At 35.0% G+C, this 21,415-nt stretch overlaps 1 protein-coding gene across 2 annotated transcripts in view; it reads right to left on the bottom strand.

Annotated features, from left to right (window-relative positions):
- Positions 1-21,415, bottom strand: part of LOC125242313 — a 120,642-nt gene that overhangs the window by 84,337 nt on the left and 14,890 nt on the right. Inside the window, exon 1 of one of the 2 annotated variants that reach the window (XM_048151081.1) lies at positions 9,571-9,827. The exons of the other annotated variant lie outside the window; for it this stretch is intronic. Within the exon in view, the coding sequence (XP_048007038.1) occupies positions 9,571-9,625 (55 nt within the window). The 5' untranslated portion in view covers positions 9,626-9,827. Of the gene's footprint in view, positions 1-9,570; positions 9,828-21,415 lie in introns of those variants that run through there. 2 annotated transcript variants of the gene reach the window in all.

Below are 21,415 nucleotides of genomic sequence, written 5' to 3' on the forward strand. Positions count from 1 at the left end.
AACTGTGAAACTGAGCCTTTGTCTGGATTGGCCCGTGTCGTCCATGATTATTTTCATTCGCAACTGTTTTTGTAACTTAATTCGGTGGAGTATTATTTTATTGCTTTTTGTAATATTGCTAACTCGCCCGGAGCAAAAAGGAATTGATACTTATTTTTCGCAGAAATTAAAGTCGATTTTAAAACAAGATTGCTTGTTATGCCTGAAGTGTATAATTGATAAAGGCAAAAACAATTTTGGGTATTACTTGTTATATCTCCTTCCTCATAACCTTCGTATTTGAAATGGAGTACATTTTTTTTTACTTATATAAACTCGACTGGTGACTAGCTGGCTACCTAGATAGGACAATAGAAACTATAGACTGACAATTGACATACTTGTCAATCGCTCTTATGGAATAACTATATTAAAAACATATTCTGTATTGATTCCGCTATTTATAATTTCGCTGAAATGATAAATGCCATTTAATATGGCAGCTCGCCTCTTCTGGCACAAACAATATTATAATTGTGAGCCGAAGGACAACCTGGCCAACGGAATTATGTAAGTTACCTTCTAATGTAATTTTACTTTAAAATACCGCAGTATATCCGTCAACTCGCGTTGCATACGATTTTTTCGAATTTCTAATTGTAAGCATTTTACTAAAACGCTTCAAATATAATAATATATTTGTTTATGTATATACAAAAATGTGGAGTCAGTAATTCAATATAATACTTTTTGATGGATATCGGTAAATCCTTGATAAGAATGCGAAAGGAAAACCTTCAATAATAAAATCAACGAAGAGAAACCCGGCCAATCATAATTGTAAATGACAAAATTCATTTTGTATTCTTATCACACAACGAAGGCCACGGTATTGGTAACATCAATTTGTTATCTTTACTTAACTTATAAAAGAGAAAATTACCTTATCTATGGGTCTGTTACTTCTTCAGACTTACAACACTTAATCGCTTAAAGTAAAAATTGATATGGAGGAGATGTACCTACCTAGTTCTTAGTGACTTTCTTATGAAGTTATCTTCACCTTTTTACGCAGAAGACTATGGTAGAAGCTTAGCTTCTGAGTTGAGATAAATAAACTACCCGCGTTTATTTAGCTCAAATTTTGTTTTTTTGTTTTAGGCCCGACCCCAAATAACGGGAACAGGGATAGAAGAAGAAGAAATTTTGTTTTTAAACATTAAACTAACCTACATCAAAGTATGACCGTTTTTAATTCTTGCATCAGTGCTGTCCCTAGTTTATGAGACTTATTATAGCTCATGAGAGTCTGGGGTCCGCTTTGGAAACTAATCCCCGCATTTTCTGTAGACACTATTTTTTACGACAGCGACTTCCATCTGACCTCCCGACCCAGACGGTAAACAAGGTCCTACTGGGATTAATCCGGTTTCCTCACCGAAAAGCAATTGGCAAATATCAAATGTCATTTTGTAAGTTTCGAAAACTTATAGCTTTAAAATGGTACAGGTATTCCATTTCATTTGTTATCGAACCCTAATCCTAAACATCTTAGACAGAATAGAAAGTAGGTACTTTCTTAAAAAGTCTCAGATTGTTAAGCAGATAGCAGAAAATGGATGAAACTTTCCTAAGACAAGAATTAATTAACTTCTGTAAGATTTAATTTTCAAATAACTTGATACTCTTAATTTAAGTGGAAGTGATTAGGTAGGCAAGTATTTTTCGCATAACCAATTATATAAGTACATATTAGGGTTCCGTACCTCAAAGAAGAAAAACGGAACCCTTATAGGATCACTCGTGTGTCTGTCTGTCCCTCTGTTACAGCCGATTTCTCCGAAACTACTGGACCGATTTACTTGAAATTTGGTACACATATGTAAACCTGTGGCCCAAAGACGGACATGTAATTTAATTAAATGAAATTTAATTACAGGGGTCACTTTTGGGGGGTAAACTTGAAAATTAAAAATCAAAGTTATTAAAACTATATTGTCTTATATATCAAATGAAAGAGCATTTTATAAGCATTTTAATTATATTTTTTTTAAATTTTTAATTTTGGTACTTTAGAAGTAATTTAAGAAAATAGACAAAAAATTACCATTCCCCCCCCCCTTATCTCCGAAACTACTAAGCGTAAAATTTTCAAAAAAATACACGAGATAGCCCTCTACCTCTAGATTACAGGAAAACCTATTAGAAATCTACAGTCAAGCGTAAGTCGGACTTACGAGAAAAAAACTCAAATTAAGATTTTCACTCACTGACGCTGCAAGCAGTTACTAAACGTCTTAAAATTTTGTAAGCGTGATGGACAGGTAGAAATAAATTAATTTCTGTCTTTTTCTTTTTAGAAATTGTTCAATTTTTTTTTTCATTTGCCAAAATGACTTAAGTTCCTACTAAAAAGGAGGCACTTAAGACCGTTTGTAAGTGGACTGAGCAAAATTTTGTTCAAATCGGTCCAAAAAAAGGTCTCTGTTGACGAAAACATAGAATTTGTGCCACCGACAGCCTAAATCTGAAGTCCATTTTGCTCTATCTCTTATCGTTTCCGAGATATATACGTAAAGTCTTGAAAGTGCGAAAAGTTAACTTTGCCATCACAGTCGTTCAGGCGCTCATGAGTTCTTTGTATGGAAAAGTCGAAAACCGACTCGCACTTGACCAATGTTCATAGAACGTTGTGGTTTTTTACACGCGGGTCCGCGACTGACGACGTTCGAATGTTTTGTTCGGAAATGTTTGAGGGTGGTTTCTCTGAAACGTCGCCGGCGGCGGGTGGTTCGACGGGCGAAGGTCACACGCCGTACGCGTCGGTCTGTATTCGTTTTGTACAACAGCAACGGACGGCGGGTGGCGTCTTGATATGGAAAATGACTGACTTCACTAAAGATAATGATGAACTCATTGAGGTAATACTAGAGAGGACACTGCGAGCAAAAAGTTTGCGCTACAAACATAAGTCCATGGACTTATGTTGCCTCAGTCAGTCTCTGCGCGTAGCGTGAGGAGGTTGTTTCTGCCTGCACACAAATAAAATGTAAAAATGCCTTCCTGCGCAACAAGATGCTGTTTAAGCCATACGAGAAAATCGAATAAAACTGACGTGTCACATTTCATCGGTTAGTATACACGCTATGTTAATCGATCTTTATTTAAGTAATTATTTCAATGAAGGGACGCGCTCCTCAAACGCGAAGCTATCGCTGCCATTTTGTTGAACGAAATCATAGATTAATCGCATCATAATCGCACAGACTTGACATGTAGGTAATGAAGTATAGTAATTGCATAGCTGGGCATTAACTCGTTAATCCGTTAATCGTTAATTAACGAAGTTAACATTTTGGTTAACGGATTAACTTTTAAGTTAACTTTTAAAAATGTTAACGGATTCGTTAACTTCCGTTAAATTTCTTCGAGTCCGTTAATCGTTAATCTAGTTCCACACGCGCCGAGTAAAACTTGCTCTGACCGCTACTGTAAAAGGCCGGAGTACGGTGAAACCTAGGATTTTCCCGAAAATTCACAGTCTACATATCAATTGGTGCCTTTGGATCACTTGTTCGAGACCTGCTAAAGTTTATTAGTCCTACTGCACCCATCACTAACCGCGAAACAGAATGTAAACCATCAGGCACGACGCATGGCACATAAATCGCGCAACCGACGCATCAAGCCAGAGTTCGGCGGACCGCGCTATCTACCAAGTTACCGTGGATCGTGCAGCTGGGATTTTTCAAGAGATTTTGGCGATCTTCGGTCTTTTACAGTTAACATAATAAACTTACCCAAAAACTTAATAGTTAATAACTGATGCAACTAGCTACAGTAAAATATTTTTTTATCACGATTAACGGATTATCGATTAACTTTAACTTCCGTTAAATTTGTTGAAATGTATCGCTTTAACGATTAACGAAGTTAACTTTTATAGTAACGGATTAACGATTATCGAAGTTAACTATTTGATTAACGGTGCCCAGCTATGAGTAATTGTGATTATATTCTGTTTGTAATATATAAAAGAGAAATGTTAAATTTATTTCACGTTATACTTATGTTACTACATAGTTCTAACACGAGTCACGATATTTTCATACAATAATAACCTATGATTTTCTTCAAGGGCAATTAAGGTATATGAAAAAAATCAATAATGTATTTTTGTTTCACTTAGTAGAACTTAAACATAGCACAATGTATGATAGTGCTAAAATTAAACTACTTAGTATTTTACAAAAAGTATAAAAAAAGGTCTACACTAAGAGTGTCGCGTCTAGGTGGTCATTGGTCAAGTCTTACTCTATGACACGGTACCTCCCCACGCATGCGCCGCGCGCTGCCGGCCGGAGCACAGACTTTGTTTGGGGTGTCATTTCTAGTATGTTAGTACATAGTAATTCAATGGATGAATTGTACTTCTGTGAACTGTTTTCGATATAATCGAATATATGATGTAAATTTTTCTTTACTACAATGCAAGTGTTTGAGTACAAAGTTAAAAATTTTACTTTCTTTTTGCCGGTTTCATACAAAAATATCGTTTGACTGTCTCTTTTTAGGGTTCCGTAGCCAACTAGGAACCCTTATAGTTTCGCCATGTCTGTCTGTCCGTCCGTCCGTCCGTCCGTCCGTCCGTCCGCGGATAATCTCAGTAACCGTAAGCACTAGAAAGCTGAAATTTGATACCAATATGTATATCAATCACGCCAACAAAGTGCAAAAATAAAAAATGGAAAAAAATGTTTTATTAGGGTATCCCCCCTACATGTAAAGTGGGGGCTGATTTTTTTTTTCATTTCAACCCCAACGTGTGATATATTGTTGGATAGGTATTTAAAAATGAATAAGGGTTTACTAAGATCGTTTTTTGATAATATTAATATCTTCGGAAATAATCGCTCCTAAAGGAAAAAAAGTGCGTCCCCCCCTCTAACTTTTGAACCATATGTTTAAAAAATATGAAAAAAATCACAAAAGTAGAACTTTATAAAGACTTTCTAGGAAAATTGTTTTGAACTTGATAGGTTCAGTAGTTTTTGAGAAAAATACGAAAAACTACGGAACCCTACACTGAGCGTGGCCCGACACGCTCTTGGCCGGTTTTTTATTTATAAATATTTGACGTAGTAGATTGGTTCAACAATAAAAATATATATAAATACCCTGTGGAAGTGTTTAGGTAAATAAGTATTAGGTATTTATAATTAATATTTATGAATAATTTACTCAACAGATTCGTTTCACAATTACAAATTGTACCATGTTTTTCTACATAGTTATTCTTTGATTTTTAACAAAATGTTATGCGATAAAAATTGAGTTTCAAATCAAAAAAGTTGAAGACCCAGTTTGATTCCCGGCTGCGTCACAAGTGGATTTGGTCGGTTATGGTGTATGGTATGGTATAAAATATATATCTCAGTTTTTAATTTATATACAGTAGACTACATTGGTACCAAGTAAAAAAATAATTGATGAATTGTACCTTAGTAAGAAAACAGTATTAAATTATAGGTCATATCGCGTTACATCCGTCTACTTCACTAGGTAAATACCTAAGTCCGTTTATGTATATCCAAGAAATAACAGTTAACACATAGGTATATGTATATACTGCTTACTTTTTCACATTCATTACATAGGTATGTAATATTTAAACACTAACCCCCTTATTCATAAACGTTCACTAAAGTTATCAAGCTGATAAAGTTCGTTGGTCTCTTTCCGACCTACTGGTGTGATAGAAAGGGACAAACAAACTTTATCGGCTTGATAACTTTAGTGAACGTTTATGAATAAGGGGGTAAATCATCAAGACCTCCGAGAGTCTTCCGTGGCGGTTTGCGTCATTCTTCCAGTCTTGCTTGTAAATTTTGAAAGACTTTCGTTATTAAATAAATAAATTGACAAAGTTGCGGAGATATTGATTAGATTTCTTTACGAACATTCTCCTTTAATTCTTCTGTGGTTGCGGGATTATTGGAGCAAAGTTTACTCTTCAAGTAACTCTACAAAAATAAGTCTGCCGGAGTTAAGTATTCACCCCGCCTCGATATCAGCAACGTAAGAACAGTAACATAAGAATTATTGTTTAAAAAAAAAAGGCTCAGATGCAAAACGCAAGGCACCATTTTGATTAATAATATGTTTTTTTTTTCTTTCATTTGACACATTCCTAAATACCAACATTTTATAATAACTAAAAGAGGTGGATACGAAAAGATAATTAAATTTTGTCACTGGTCCACTCCACCTTAAGATTATACTGATTCCAGGAAATGATTATCAGAAATATTTCAAGCATTTTAAATCAGGTATTGAATTTTATGCTTTTATGAATGATAAAATGAAATATAAAATATTGACAACTACAAAAACAAGCACGTAGTCTGAAACGTTAAATTAACAAGAGTGGCAATAGCCGATTGATTGTTAAAAATGAAAATCAATCCTCGCTAAGGCCGTTTCTTCGGAATCCTTCTTTCATGTCATGCTCTTATTAATAGAATTTTATAAAAACCTAACTACTACGTGACTAACACGTGTTACTTTTCTAATATTCCCTTGACACTTGATGTTCAAATTACATCCATTACAAAAAGTGTCCATAATTATTCTTTATTAACTTCATCACCCGAAGTTTTTTGAGGACGTCCAAGAATAAGAAATTAAAATTCTTGTCAACGTCAGCCTGACGTGATTAAGTCCCGGCGCTGTCGGCTCATTTGTGACCGTTTACTTAAAGCCTCTCGCACACTACGCAGATACGGTAAGATCCACGGATCTTTGCGCGTATCTTTCAATCCAGCCAGCTAAACCAGCGTTAAACCAGCCATTGAAAACCACTTAAGACGATACGATACAGGTCAATTCTCCATACAAACGCTCTCGACTATTTCCTCCCTGGTTTTTGAAGATAGAGCAATGTTTTTTTCAACACTGACTATTATTATTTTTGTCTGTGTCTGACCGTTTTGTTTTTTTTTACTATTTTTATTTTATAAGACGCTAGACCCAATCAAATATTTCTAAAAACTGCCTCTTTCAATATGGCTCAAAAAAGGTGTACTAAAAGGATACTCAAGATCGGTAACAATTAGCCAAAAAATCTAAAAGATCCGACACAGATTATTTCATTGTTATTCCGATTCTCACATTTCGTTCCGTTTAAATAAGTTTTGAAGGAGGAAACAGTCGAGAGCGGAACCTCGATTTTAAAGATTTTTTCGCAATATATTTTAACTGAGTTGTTCTTAATGGACATTTTTTTTTTCGATAAACCTAGTTAATAACACTAGTATATTTAACTGAAATTCCCTAATTGAAAGGGGGACTCCTTTCAATTTTAGCATTTTCGCTCCCGTAGCGTCTTAATACACTTTGGCTGTCTGATCTTTGACATGTATGGGAAAGCTATTTTTGTTGCGCTTTCGGGGGTGATCCCATATTGAAAGTTCTTTAGTAAATATAGGTGAGTTGCAGGCGTCTATAGGTTACGGTGACCGCTTTCCATCAGGCGGACCGTATACATGTTTGCCACCGACGTGGTATAAAAAACATACCTATGAGGAGTCTGAGGTTTTCAGTGGCAGATTAATAGAGGTAGTGATAACCTGTAAAATTCATTGAACTAATAGACTGCGCAGATATTCTATATTTTATCGTAAAATATACGAGTATGTGGGCTTTGAAATATATCGACAGATGAAAATTTTAACTTGAAATTCTAACTGCATATTATATAAGTATTACGCTGCAAAATGTTTTTGAATAAAATAACACTATACTTACACAATCCACACCAAAACAAAGTCTAGTAGTTAAAAGAACAGAGCGAACGTTTTGACGTTTTTATATATTTAAATAACATATTATCGTAAGTATCTGTGTAGTGTGTGGGAGCCGTTAGATTCGGCCATCCGAACAGTGGCGCACTCATTGGCAGGATTATGTTTTATAATAAATCAATTATTTTGTGTTATTTACTAAACGGCGGGCGACGGTGACTTTCCCGTTATAGACCATAGAAGTATTAATTGATTTCTCGACTCCACAGTCAAACTTACCGCAATTTTGTGGAGCACTGTATAGTTATACTATTTATGTTACCTTAGATTGTAATAATTAAATAAAAATAAGGCGGTGATCTTGGACGCAGCGCGGATAGTCCGACGGTTCCTCTCTGCAGCCCTAACCACCGGCAGCCTGGGCCCTGCCCCGCTGCGGGCGGCACCCTAGGTTAGGTTTTTTATAATATGTTTTTTTTTTTCTTGTTTTGTAAGTAATTTAGTATTATAAATAGCCTAGCCTACGACTTAAAATAAATAAATAAATAATAATAATAAGTAATGTGAAGCATAACGAAAATTAAACTACTTATGTGATAAAGACTAAAAGTGGGTAATTCTAATTAGTAGGGCAACAATGTAAAAGAGTGATTTGTTAAAACCCCCTGTTTATTAAATGCCCAAACTTGTCTATGACGGCACCACTGGAGGACGACTGAGTGTTATTAAGCTAAACTATCCTACACCAATAAGTAGAATATAATTACAATTTTTATAGAGCTCTAATGAAATTAATGATTTGCCCAACAGACCGATACCAGGCTATAAAAATGTTTTTGGGCGATTTAGGAATTTATGAGCTTTTACTTTTACAGCGTAAATGATTTTACTTATAAATACTACGTACCTAAGACTTTTCTAATTTAAATTAAGAGTTCCTAATATGTATACAGTCCTAATATGTATTCCGCTTATAGATGTCCCAAAATTCCACTTATAGAGGTAATTCGGTTCTGAGGGACTGGGACGGAGAACTTGGGTCCACTTAAAGAGGTTTTCCACTTACCCAGGTTCCACTTATCCAGTTTCCACTATATAATAATATAAATTTTAAGTATTAAATGATGAGCACTAAACCATTTTTCAAAAATTTTATTACTCATTGAATTTTATAAGCACGTTCCTAACTAGGTAGTGCGGAAAACGTCTTGATTGCAAATTAATAATATCCTAGTCGGTATAAAGTCGAGTAGTAGTATTGTAATTAGTTCGACTGTGACACGATAAGAAAAGGAACTCCGCACAGTCAGACTTTTTGTTTCCGGCCATTACGTAGTTAACTGTGAAGTTTTCGAGATAGGATCAGAAGCGTTTTTAAAGGAACAAGTTAATTGGAAAAAGTTTCTATTTTATTAAGGGGCTTAACAGCGTAACAAATAATTATATTCTAAATTACTTTTTTTAAGAAGAACGTAATTGAATACCTACAAAATAAATTTAATGTCTATATAAATATAAAGGCATTCAGTTTCGTAATATAATTGGTATTTTCATTATTAACTGTTTTGGTTACCTCCTCAATTTAAAATTATTTCGCTAGAAATACTAATTTGTAAAAACGTATAATAGATCACTCCTACTCATCCTACACATAATTATTAAAGAAAAAAATATACTTCATATTTTAATTATAATTAACTTATTAAATATAACTAGTAAAGACAACAGAAACTTCCAGTATTAAAACTACAGCTTTATAATAAATCATTGTTCACGAAGTCTCACTTACCTCCAAAACAATGCAAGAAAATAAACAAAAACGTCGACTTCAGGCGTCCTATCATTTTTGAATCACTAACCCACTATTTTCACAGTCTTAAACTTTTTTCAGTTCCTTAACTTCATACATATTCACATACAATACTACATGTCGGCTTTCAAAACTCTACCTGTGACCATTGTATCGTGTAAAATAAAACAAAACCGAAATTTAAATTTAAATTTCAAATAATGTTCCAAAAATCTATCCGAATCGGATACGTTTACTCTCTCGGGAGTCCCGCTGAGCACTGAAGAAAACAACCTGACTGGGGAAACGTCAGATTTAAGCGGGAAAGCTCGTTTGAAAATAAATATCCATAGAGCGGTTTTATATACCGCCAGATCACACAAGTATTCTGCGCTTAGTTTGCTAAGCTGTGGCATTGTACCTCTAGACCGTTTCGTAGGGAAATCATTGGTAGAATTTAAATGAAAATTGTCGGCTGGACCGTCAGTTATATCCTTTGAATCGCACCACATATTTCCATTATTTATCTACTTTGCTTTATACGGCTCACACCTGCTCACCCTGAATCTTTTATTATCTTTTGTCATCAATAAAAACGGTTTGAGTAAGGATTAATGTTCGATTTACAACAAAAGAACCCTTGTGTATTCTCGATCTTATGAAATTGGATTGTAAAGAGGATTTTAATGATATGTACATGATACATACATTATTTTATATGGACATACCTAGTTATTTATTTCTAATTTGAATTACCTAAAAGAGGTATTCAGGTAAGCCGTTACGAACATAGTATATAGGGTATTGTGTTGCCGTGTTTGTGTTTGCTCGACACGTGCTTACAACTTTATATTATTTTCCCACCCTCGTACCTTGTACTAGCTCTAGGTACGATGTAACGTTTATGCAAATTTTAATGTATTGTAAAGGCCATTGTGGCGTTAAATTAATGTTTTGTCTTTATTATGATATACCGACGGGTTATCGTTTGAGTACAAAGTGTAGGTTGGATAAGAACTTATCGTTTAGGTACACAGTCAAGGTATTAAAAATAGATGCGGATAAAGTTCCAAAAACAATATGCATTTGTTTTTATATGTTTATGTATTTGTAAAGTTTAATAAATATGTTTTGTGTTTATATTTTATGTTTTTTTGCCAACTAAAAGTAGCTCGATGAGTTTTTTCAACTGAAATAGTATTCACAATAAAAATAACTTACATTAGGTCTTCGGTTACCGCGATAGTTACTCATGAAATAAAACTATGGAAATGGATTATATCGCGTACCTAAAATGAATTTACAATTCATCTCGTCACCCGTTCAGTCACCCTTAAGTGTTAAGGTAAGCGCTCCAGTAGCCTAGCGGTAAGTGCGTGCGACTTTCGTTCCGGAGGTCGCGAGTGCGAACCCCGGCTCGCACCAATGAGTTTTTCGGAACTTATGTGCGAAATGTTATTTGATATTTGCCAGTCGCTTTTCGGTGAAGGAAAACATCGTGAGGAAACCGGACTAATTCCAATAAGGTCTAGTTACCCTTCGGGTTGGAAGGTCAGATGGCAGCGCCTTTCGCCTACGCCAAATCTTGGGATTAGTTGTCAAAGCGGACCCCAGGCTCCCATGAGCCGTGGCAAGTGCCGGGATAACGCAAGGAGGATTATGATGACCCGTTCAGTCACCCGTTGACCACGAATGCTGTAAAGTGTTCGAAACGTCGGGATGAATTGTAAATTCATTTTAGGTACGCGATATAATCCGTTTCCATTGTCTTATTACATTAGGTACTTTAACTTATAAAAATATGCCCACAAATGGATCTCCCGTATAGGCGGCCGTATAAGTAGATACGATATATTATTAATTACGACCGGTCTGGCCTAGCGCGTAGTGACCCTGCCTGCTAAGCAGCGGTCCCGGGTTCGAATCCCGGTAAGGGCATTTATTTGTGTGATGAGCACAGATATTTGTTCCGTATAAGTATCTGTATAATTTTATATTATATATATATCGTTGTCTGAGTACCCACAACACAAGCCTTCTTGGGCTTACCGTGGGACTCAGTCAATCTGTGTAATAATGTCCTATAATATTTATAATTAAGTATATTTATTTAAGATAAATTTAATAAAGACTAAATTAGATCTAAATTGCGCAGTTTATGCGATTTATACGTATTTAGCGTCAAGCGTATACGATTACCGAATGTATAAAAATGACAGTGATATTATCGCTGTGTTCACCGCGTGAAATAATTATGCCGTCATTAGGTTATATTTTTTCTTACATTCCGTTGATCGTATTATGTCTATTTATGTCCTGTGGGTAGGACAAAAGTAGGCACAAGGTTAAACGTGAAAATGTAACAAACAGACATAGCAGAGCTACTTACATACTTTTGCATATATTTTTTATTACGTACCTATGTGTAATTATACACAGCAAAAGCCAACCCATGTCCAGCATCCTCAAAATATTCTAACACATGTCCAATACAAACCCTTTTTCAAAACATACAATTCCGTACACCGCTTAAAAGGCAGTTAACCAATTTTTAACAGAATCAGATAAACTTGGACACATGCCATTTAAGGCAGGCACAATTTGGCGCGTTAATAGGGGTACCCGCTACCCGAGGTACCCTGACAGCGCTGTAGATTTAGGTAAAGGTCCCAAGGTGGCCATAATCGCGCGGTAAACGATAACATGATCATAATTTAAATTTTGTTTCGCAGCAAGATTGATGAAAAGGGTTTACGAGTTTTATTGACGGCACTGACACGTCTTTTATATAGGTGTTATATTTGCTTATTTGTCTATTTGAGCTTACGTATTTTTACTTGGTAAATAGCTACGGTAAAAAGCTTGAGCACAAATGGATAAATAGGTTAACTAATAACAGCCCATTTTGATCAATAACTATAAAGAGATTATGAAAAGTCGGGCTTATGTTTATTTAAAGTGGGGTTTATCTGAAGAAATATCTCACTTTTGTCACTGACAGACAGGTATCTTACTCATATCGTATTACTGTGACATATTGTATATAAGCAGTCTTCTACTTAAGCCGCATTTTAACTGAAATAATCATGTAGTACGAGTATTTACTGAGTATTTTACCTTTTTACTTTTAATTAAACACGCGTAGAAGTAGTCTGTGGAGGCTTTTACATTTACTTAGTTTATCAGTTATTTTTTGCGTACTAGTAGGTTCCTGGTTTCCACGGGACTAAAAAAATTTTCACCGCACCAGTTGATAATTTCTCTCTTGATTATTGAAAAATTTTATGAGAAAGTTGCATTTTATCAAGAGTTTGGAATCATGAAATGTTAATAAATTGATGGATTTGATTTCGTTTCATGTTTATTATTTTCCTTGTTTTGATGTGGTCACAAATGTTTTGTTTCACTCGGTGGCAAAATTTATTATATTAATCCTTCCTAACTTGAAACCCTCGCAACACTCAATATTCCCCTTTTCGCTAGCTCGAGTAAATGCTCAAATAAATGGAATATTGTTTCAGACTATTCGTCGCAATTTACTGTTTTTAGTGATGGTTTACAAGCAATTAATTAATTAATAGCAAGTAGGTAATTAATATTCATTTCATTTATAATATGTTCAAAAGCTAATTCCAACATCATTCCTAGAAATATAATTTATTACCACAAGGACCTAATAAATAAACTCGACATAAAGGTGGGTAGACGTAAACGCACAATATTTCCTCACATTTGAAGTAATATTTACTTCAAATGTGAGGAAATAGAAAACATTTTTTCTCAGAACCAGCAATGTATTTGTCCAAGACCAACATTCAATTAATGATTATTTATTGACCAAAGTCTTAATACTGATTTGCCCAGAGTGCATAGCCAAGGCATACCTATTAAGAGATTGGTATAAATACGGTAAATACCAATCACTTAGGTAAATATGCTTCGATATTTTTGTAACACGAATAATATGAAAAATGATTTGTCTTCTTCTCGTGTCGATGGTCTCAGACTGTGCGGGCCCAAAAGGTAGCGACATTTATCGCCCTGTCTGTCGCATCACGGAGGTCCTATTGAGAGCAGGCGTACACTGAGAGAAATTTGCATTGTGAATTTAACAAGTTCGACTTGTTGCGGTTTATCCGTTTGAATCAGCCAAACGTATGTTTAAAACAATATGTGTCAGGTTGTTTTTATAAAATCGACTTGTTGATTCAAATATATTGCCGATTCAAATGACAAGTAGCTTGTTGTTTGAACCAAAGAGCACGTAGGCGCTATTTTAACCAAAAAACTTGTTGAACGAATATGAAAACTGGTTGTATTTTTTCTCAGTGTACGGGCACGCTGGACAGGACAGCATGTGCTCCATCGTTTGTGGAGCCATCCCACATGAGCATTGGGTATCTGAGCCGTGTAAGGGCGCCCCACAAAATTGTTTGTGAAAAACTACCTCATCCTTCCTCACGGATTTTACTTTATATATAAATATCAGCAGTTTCGAGTAAGTATTCAATATCCTTATTTGGTTGCCTTGATGAAGTCATCTATCTGGTTTGCTGTTATATTGAAATGTGTTTTATCTTTATTAATAATATATGTTCTTATGTGTATGATTCCAATTTGGTCCTTGTATTAGGTCACGTTCTCTTTTAAAATAGCATAAGCTAAGAAAGACACCTTATAAATGATACCTATAATTTTACACAAACGAAAAAAATGTTTGTCGGTTAACGCTGAAAATGCTTCGTAAAACAAAATAAGGCATTTCAGACATTTAAGAGTTTCAACGATCATTTTTATCCAGTAATTCTGTAGTTGGTACGTCTAATAAAAAGCTCGAAGCCGAGGTTTAGGCACGTTTTTCGACACGATTTACTGAAAACGAAAACGTTGTGAAATAAATTGTCAACAAAGCAATGTTGACCGTCTGGCGCAAGCTTCTGCAATAAATTTAAGACTTAACTATATATTTTACCATGAACTCTAATTTCCTGAGCGGAAATGAATATCCACTCGTACCTATGCGATGCGAGGAAATTAAGGTTGCCAGATAATACGATCGACACACCGGCTGGACGCATGTTCGATCGCTCTTTAACGGAATATGAGGATGATTTGAGCTTCTAACCTTACTGAGTACAAAATTTACTCGTGTAAGGTCAAGCAATAACTTAAAATAGGTATATTTACAAATAAAAAATGCTCTCCAGGTCTTCGTCGGCCGTAATGATGCCCAGTAGGCTGGCAGCGTTGCCTTTTTGAATGGCCAAGCTTAATTGCTGGCCTAAGTAGCTACCAGCCCTCTGGTCACCGGACGCGTCAACCAGGGGTTGGGAAATTTCCTTAAATAAGATTTTAGCACTCGGGCCCACGGTCCAAGTGTCTCGACCCCAAAAGGTGCAAATATGTAGCCGTATTTAATTTGAACTTTTATTATATCGAGTAAAAAAATGTTCCATATTCAAAAACAAAACAATAGCTTCCAGAACTCAGGAGTAGACCCCGTTTTTACTTTTCGATACATCGAAATTTCGTATTCATTTTAAAATTATGCGTTGGAATATTCTGATTTTTTTCACAAACAATAAATTTTTCATAAGTCATACTCTCGTAAACCTCATTAGTTTACATATAAGTAGCTTACTCGTATAATATAAACAAAGCAAAAATAATGTTTACTATACGCAAACCACAGAACTAAATCAAGATAGAAGGAAAAAGTGTATCTACTTCGCGTGCGGAAAAGTTAAATAGCGAGCAACATTGTTCGCCGCGCAAGTCAGTCTGCTCCCGACCGCTGCCCGCGAGTGACATACAGTGAAAAATACAAAATGGGTCGGTATTCGATAATTAACTATTCAAACACCACCAATAAAAGCAAGGGTGTTAAACAAAGTGTTTCCTATCATCGGTAAGTACCATTTGTCCTAAAATATTTTTTATTAAATAAAAAACACGATTTTCCTATTTTTATCATCAAAACATTAGCTGACGTACGGCCGTCAAACTAGTTTTCCATTGCGGCTTTAATTTGACGAGTCCGACTTGGCGTGCGTTTAAAACAAGCGATATAAAAATAGGCTATTCAAACTGTCGAGACAAAGTGAAGGTAGATTTGTTATTTTGTCCGTCGAACTCACGTCGAACTTAAGAATAGTGGTGCACCACGGAACTATATCGTCATGTATGCTGCGATTTCCTTATTCGATTTAAATCGATTTTGCGAAGCAGTGGAAATTATAATTATGTTTTTATATTGTTATGAAACTATACATATAAAGTACGAGTGAAAAGTAAATTTAACTTTAAAATAGGTTACAGTTACGGTATTAACGTTGAATTTGTGGTCGGCAAAAAAACAAATACAAACATAATACGCTCTATATTTATTATGAATAAAAATAACTCTAAAAATGTGTTAATGGTTAATTATATTTATATATTACTAAAAGTTGTAACAAATAACATGAGGATAATGAAGTGAGTACATGGTCGATTTTCTTAAAAATATTACGAAATATTAACTAGTATTAATACCTACCTACTAAAATCTTTGTTCCTGGCCTTAGGCAAATTATATACCTACTGGTGAATTGTTTGTCATCACACGAATACAGGTATATACTTACTTCATTTCACAACGAAGATGAACATCCGATATTTTTAACTTCGGCGGGCATCTCGCACGCAACCTCCACAATCGATCGAATGGGTTACGCGACGACAACGTTCCCATCACTAAAGTACACTCGTGACGTCATAGGCTCGACACAAAACGTTACACGCTCGGTTTCGCTGTTAATCGCCGAGCATTTTCCTTCTATCTTGATTTAGTTCTGTGACGCAAACCTTTAAGTTCGCTGTATTTCATAACTATAAATATTTATAACTCTGAAATTGCTTTAAATAATTTCAGGCATAGATATCTAAGTAAACAATATTCTACTCTTCTACTTCTTAGAAAATTGTATTCAAATGGACTAAAGAGGCATGCTGACTATCAGCCTGGCCTAGCCGAAATGATAATCGTTTATACTACGTGGTGGTCGAAACGCAGTCTGGCTCTGTCGCGCTACTACAGAAGAGCGAAAGGGACAGCTAGCTACGATGCATACGATACGCTTACGAAGCGTATGTGATTATAACGTTGGCTAGGTACCCGTTTCGCATTGTAAATATATGTATGTTTATCGTCAGTTAAGAGCAAACAGTGGCAGTTCATAACTGATAGACCGTTATGGTTGGTGCACTGATAGTCAATGGGCCCCTTTAGCGTTCCGTACTGGGGTCATGACTAATTGATGTAAGTACAGATACATCAATTAATGGAAACAGGGTTATATCATATTTTCTTGGCCATATTCATACTCATGAAGAGGGAAAAGAACTTTTAGGTTCCAAGAAAACGAAAATGACTTTGAACGAAAATGATTATTTTTTTCCTGTTCAAAGTAATTTAAGTGTTCAAGTCATGACTATTTGCTGTATCTCGTAGTATAGTTGAAAGTGCAGCAAAACGAACTCTGCAAATTATATCTAATCTGTGCATTCTATCCTTCGAGTTCTTAGTACAGATGTAGTGCAATAGTTCTCCATTGTATTTTCTCGGAAACAATCGTATTTGTCATGCTAGTTCAGACAGTGTCAATACGACTTTTACTGATACTTACTGACTGAAATAGCAGATGACACGGCAGCGTAGCTAATATTACCGGGGTATGTATTCCTAAATATACTATATTATTATGTTATTTGACCGAGTTTAATACGTTGGAAAGACAACCGACTGAAAATACTTACCTGCTTACATAAGATACTAACATTACTAAGCCCTTAATACCATCTTGATACACATGTTTTCACTTACGATAAGTTCGAGGAAGGTAAACACAACAAACACGGTGAAGTATATTGAAAGGGATATCTAAAACGTGTGCACGAGTAGGTCCAACATTATTGTAACAATAAAACCATCCCCCATGATGAGAATCTCGTGAAAGCCGAGAAGGACAAGTCCAGTAAGTACCTATACTTGGCTCACGAGATAACCGCCACCACCACCGGCAGCTTGGGCCCTACCCCGCTGCTGGCGGCACCCTAGGTTAGGTTTTTTATAATGTGTTCATATAATTTGTATTGTTTTGTAAGTGGTTTTGTATTTTACTTTTATACTTAATCATATTATAAAATACCCTAGCCTAAGAGTTAAAATAAATAAAGAGAAACGTGTATAATGTATAATTTTATGATGAAAGTGATGAAAATCATATTATACTAAACTAAACGTTATGAAATTCAACTCCTTGTCATTCTCTATTCTGTGAAGATAATAATAATAGTTATTTGTTATACAAGGGGACACAGTTGTATTTTAACGCCGAGTGTGGAATTGAAAAACGAGCAAGTGAAAGGATTCTATAGTTGAACCACGAGCGAAGCGAGTGGTTCGAGAATAGAATCCTGAACTTGCGAGTTTTTTAACACACGAGAAGTAAAATACATTTGCACCCGAGTGAAACACAAAACTTTTCCCCTCACTGTAGGGAGGAAACTACTACGCAAAAAATGCGTTTATCACTGCTTCCAGTAGTTCTACAGGTGGTAAATCATCTTTATTACTAGATTCACCTACTCTTATCAACTTTAAAGCAGTTAATTTAACTTTATTCAAGGTCAAATTACTTTACCCACTAGTGGATAAAATGCGTTTTTACCCGCTGGTATTGAAGGACAAAACACGTGTTTCCGAGCTAGTGAGGGGAAAAATATAATATTTTAGTTAAGAAAGGAGCCTTAGAGTTACAACAACACAATACAATACTAAAGTAAAGTAAAAAGTATTAATAATACACACCAAAAAAACTTAAACAGAAATTGAGTTATCTGGTCTTACAACTAAGTGACAGTCATGTAGGTACGTTTAGGCATTATCATTAGGATTTGCTGGTTCCTACACTAGGCAAAGCCTGTCTCGTAGGTAACCGTTTCAGATATGATATTAAATTGACATGATTTGTGCGAAGGCCAATAATTAAGACACTAATGAATAAAATGAAAATAGAAATTAAAGAAAACAAAAAAGAAGATTACAAAGGAGTGACACATAATACAATAACCTTAAATCTATTTGAACTAAACTTAATCTTAAAGTGGATAGTGGGTTACGTTACTTGCGTGCGTGTTGTGTTGTTAAGTTTGTTTTTCTGTGCATTAGTGTGTGTGACTACTGTAGTTACTTAAATCTACTGCGAATCTTACAATAGTTTTCCTATAATTATTGGCCTATGCTGATTTATCACTAGGCAATAAACAGGCAAGAGAAATTCCAATTAATTCGAGACTTGTCTGTATCACATGTGTGTCATGTGACACTTGAAGTAAACTTGACGGCTGACGCGTGAAATTACCATTAATTGCTTTGAGATCATGATCAAGTAAATTTATTTTAAGCACTTACTTTAACCTCATAGAGGAGGCATAATGGGCACAATTTTAGAGATACAAAGTTCGCTTGCACCTAATCTAAAGTGTGACGCACTCACATCTTGGGGTCCATGCAGGCAAACATGGTCGCGTGATAAACGATATAACGCCACCAGGCCGACCTTTTCGCACTATTTGCAAGCTATAGCACTTGCAAATTTTGGTTTTTTTTTTTGTAGGCCAGCAAACTAAATACGAATATACTTAGTTCATTTTATTTAGTTTAAGTCGTTAAATTTGCTTTTAATTTTATTGTTTTAATATATTTTTTTAAGTGTCGTGAAATAAATTTTGCGTTTTAATAAAAAATATTTTATAAAACCGGCGGAATGTTCAGGCAGCATTGACAATGCCTAGCTGATCTGACCATGTGTCAAACTTACATAAAATATCAAAAATAATACCTATTCACATGAAATAATATTAATAAACCTTGTAAAATACCGTTAATAGTTTAATCGTTTGATTTTTATGTTTTTTTTATATTTTAATACTTACTCTATTTTTATAAACTTTTGTTTTTTATCTTAACAGCAGCTAGGAGCTGGAAAGAGATTACTATTATTATACACACACACACACACACATACACACACACACGCACACACACACACACACACACACACACACACACACACACACACACACACACACACACACACACACACACACACACACACACACACACACACACACACACACACACACACACATTCACGCCTGTATCCCATAAAGGGGTAGGCAGAACACATGAAACTACTAAAAGTCTCAGTGCCACTCTTGGCAATTAAAGGGTTGAAAGAAAATGAAAATTGTAACATTGTAGTGACAGGTTGCCAGCCTCTCGCCTACGCCACAATTTAACCTATATTCCACAGTCGCCTTCTACGACACCCACGGGAAGAAAGGGGGTGGTGAAATTCTTAACCCGTCACCACACGGGCACATATACACATTATTATACATTTACATAAATGTCGTCTGAAGACTGAGTTTCCCATTGACTCAACAAGATCTCTAGGTATATTCTTTTTATTGCTGAATCGGAAATGTATACTAAGTACCATCTACATAATATAGATAAAAATACATTTTATCGATGTGGCAGCGTTCGAAGACATTCGGTAAATAAATCGTATCTATTTTCTTTGTTATTGACATAAAATTGCTATTGGATTTTACGAGGACGATAAGATTGATAAAATGTAGGTACCTTCTTATGAATGGTATCTACAAATGATTCGCAGATATCGCAGAACGTGTATCTTAAATTAAGTGAGTATATAGTGGTATGAATAAATCTATATTTATATTTATTAACTTATTTAAGATACTCGTTCGTGAATGCTAAGATAAGTACCGGTAGACCGGGGATACTTTGATTCGTGGGGTAACATTGATCATCGATTTTTGAAGAATAGGGAGATGAGTTTTGAACGCGAATTTAAACAATTCATGATGTGATTGACATGCTTAAAAGGAATAGACAATGAAAACCTTTCGAATCGAGTTAATTTTAGTGCAAAATTTAACGATGATGTTACCCAACGAATCAATGTAACCCCAGTTGACATACGTGAAATTGATCATAAATAATTGGTATGATACCTATAACAAATATGACAAGATTACATAATTATACATTGAATGTTAATTTAGTAAGTTTGCTAATGCTAAATATATAAGTTTTGTATAAACTATACCTATGTTGAACATGAGAATGTTATGAAATGTATAATATTTGTGACATATTTTCCTGCTGCTATATTACTGATATAAATGCATATATTTTGCAATATACGTCACTTGCTGTTATTAACGGCGTTTTGATTGAAAATGTGAATTGTGAAATAAGAACGTCATTGCTCATTAATCCCAAAAAAGTTTGAAACTCTTCTCACAATTATAAAAAACCTCCAAGTCGTAGAAGAGTTTCACTTTACCGAATTCATGAAAATAGATTTGTTTATTTTTTTATATTTATTTAATTTAACTACTTATTAATTTATTGACATTATGAAAATAACCTTCCACGTTTCAGGCGCGCTTGTTCATACATCAAGCGCGACTTCAAGTATGGACACGCGAGCGACAAGGCAAGTTGTGCTAAAGGGTCTGGTCCAGTTTCAAAATGTAAGTAAAGGTACGCGATTAAGTCCCGTTTTTTTCAAGTTATGATTTTTAATGATATCGTGAAAGTTTACACTGCGAACACCCGTTAATTTTGTTGCACAGTAATTGATTCTGTGTATATAGAAATTCGACAATGTTTGGCATGCCACTGCGATAAATAAATTTTCATTTTTGCACCTACTATAGGTTTTAAAATAAATTTGGACACGAATTAATCAAATAATAATTATAT

This window comes from Leguminivora glycinivorella, chromosome 2, assembly GCF_023078275.1.
Source record: "Leguminivora glycinivorella isolate SPB_JAAS2020 chromosome 2, LegGlyc_1.1, whole genome shotgun sequence".
Lineage (NCBI taxonomy): Eukaryota > Metazoa > Arthropoda > Insecta > Lepidoptera > Tortricidae > Leguminivora > Leguminivora glycinivorella.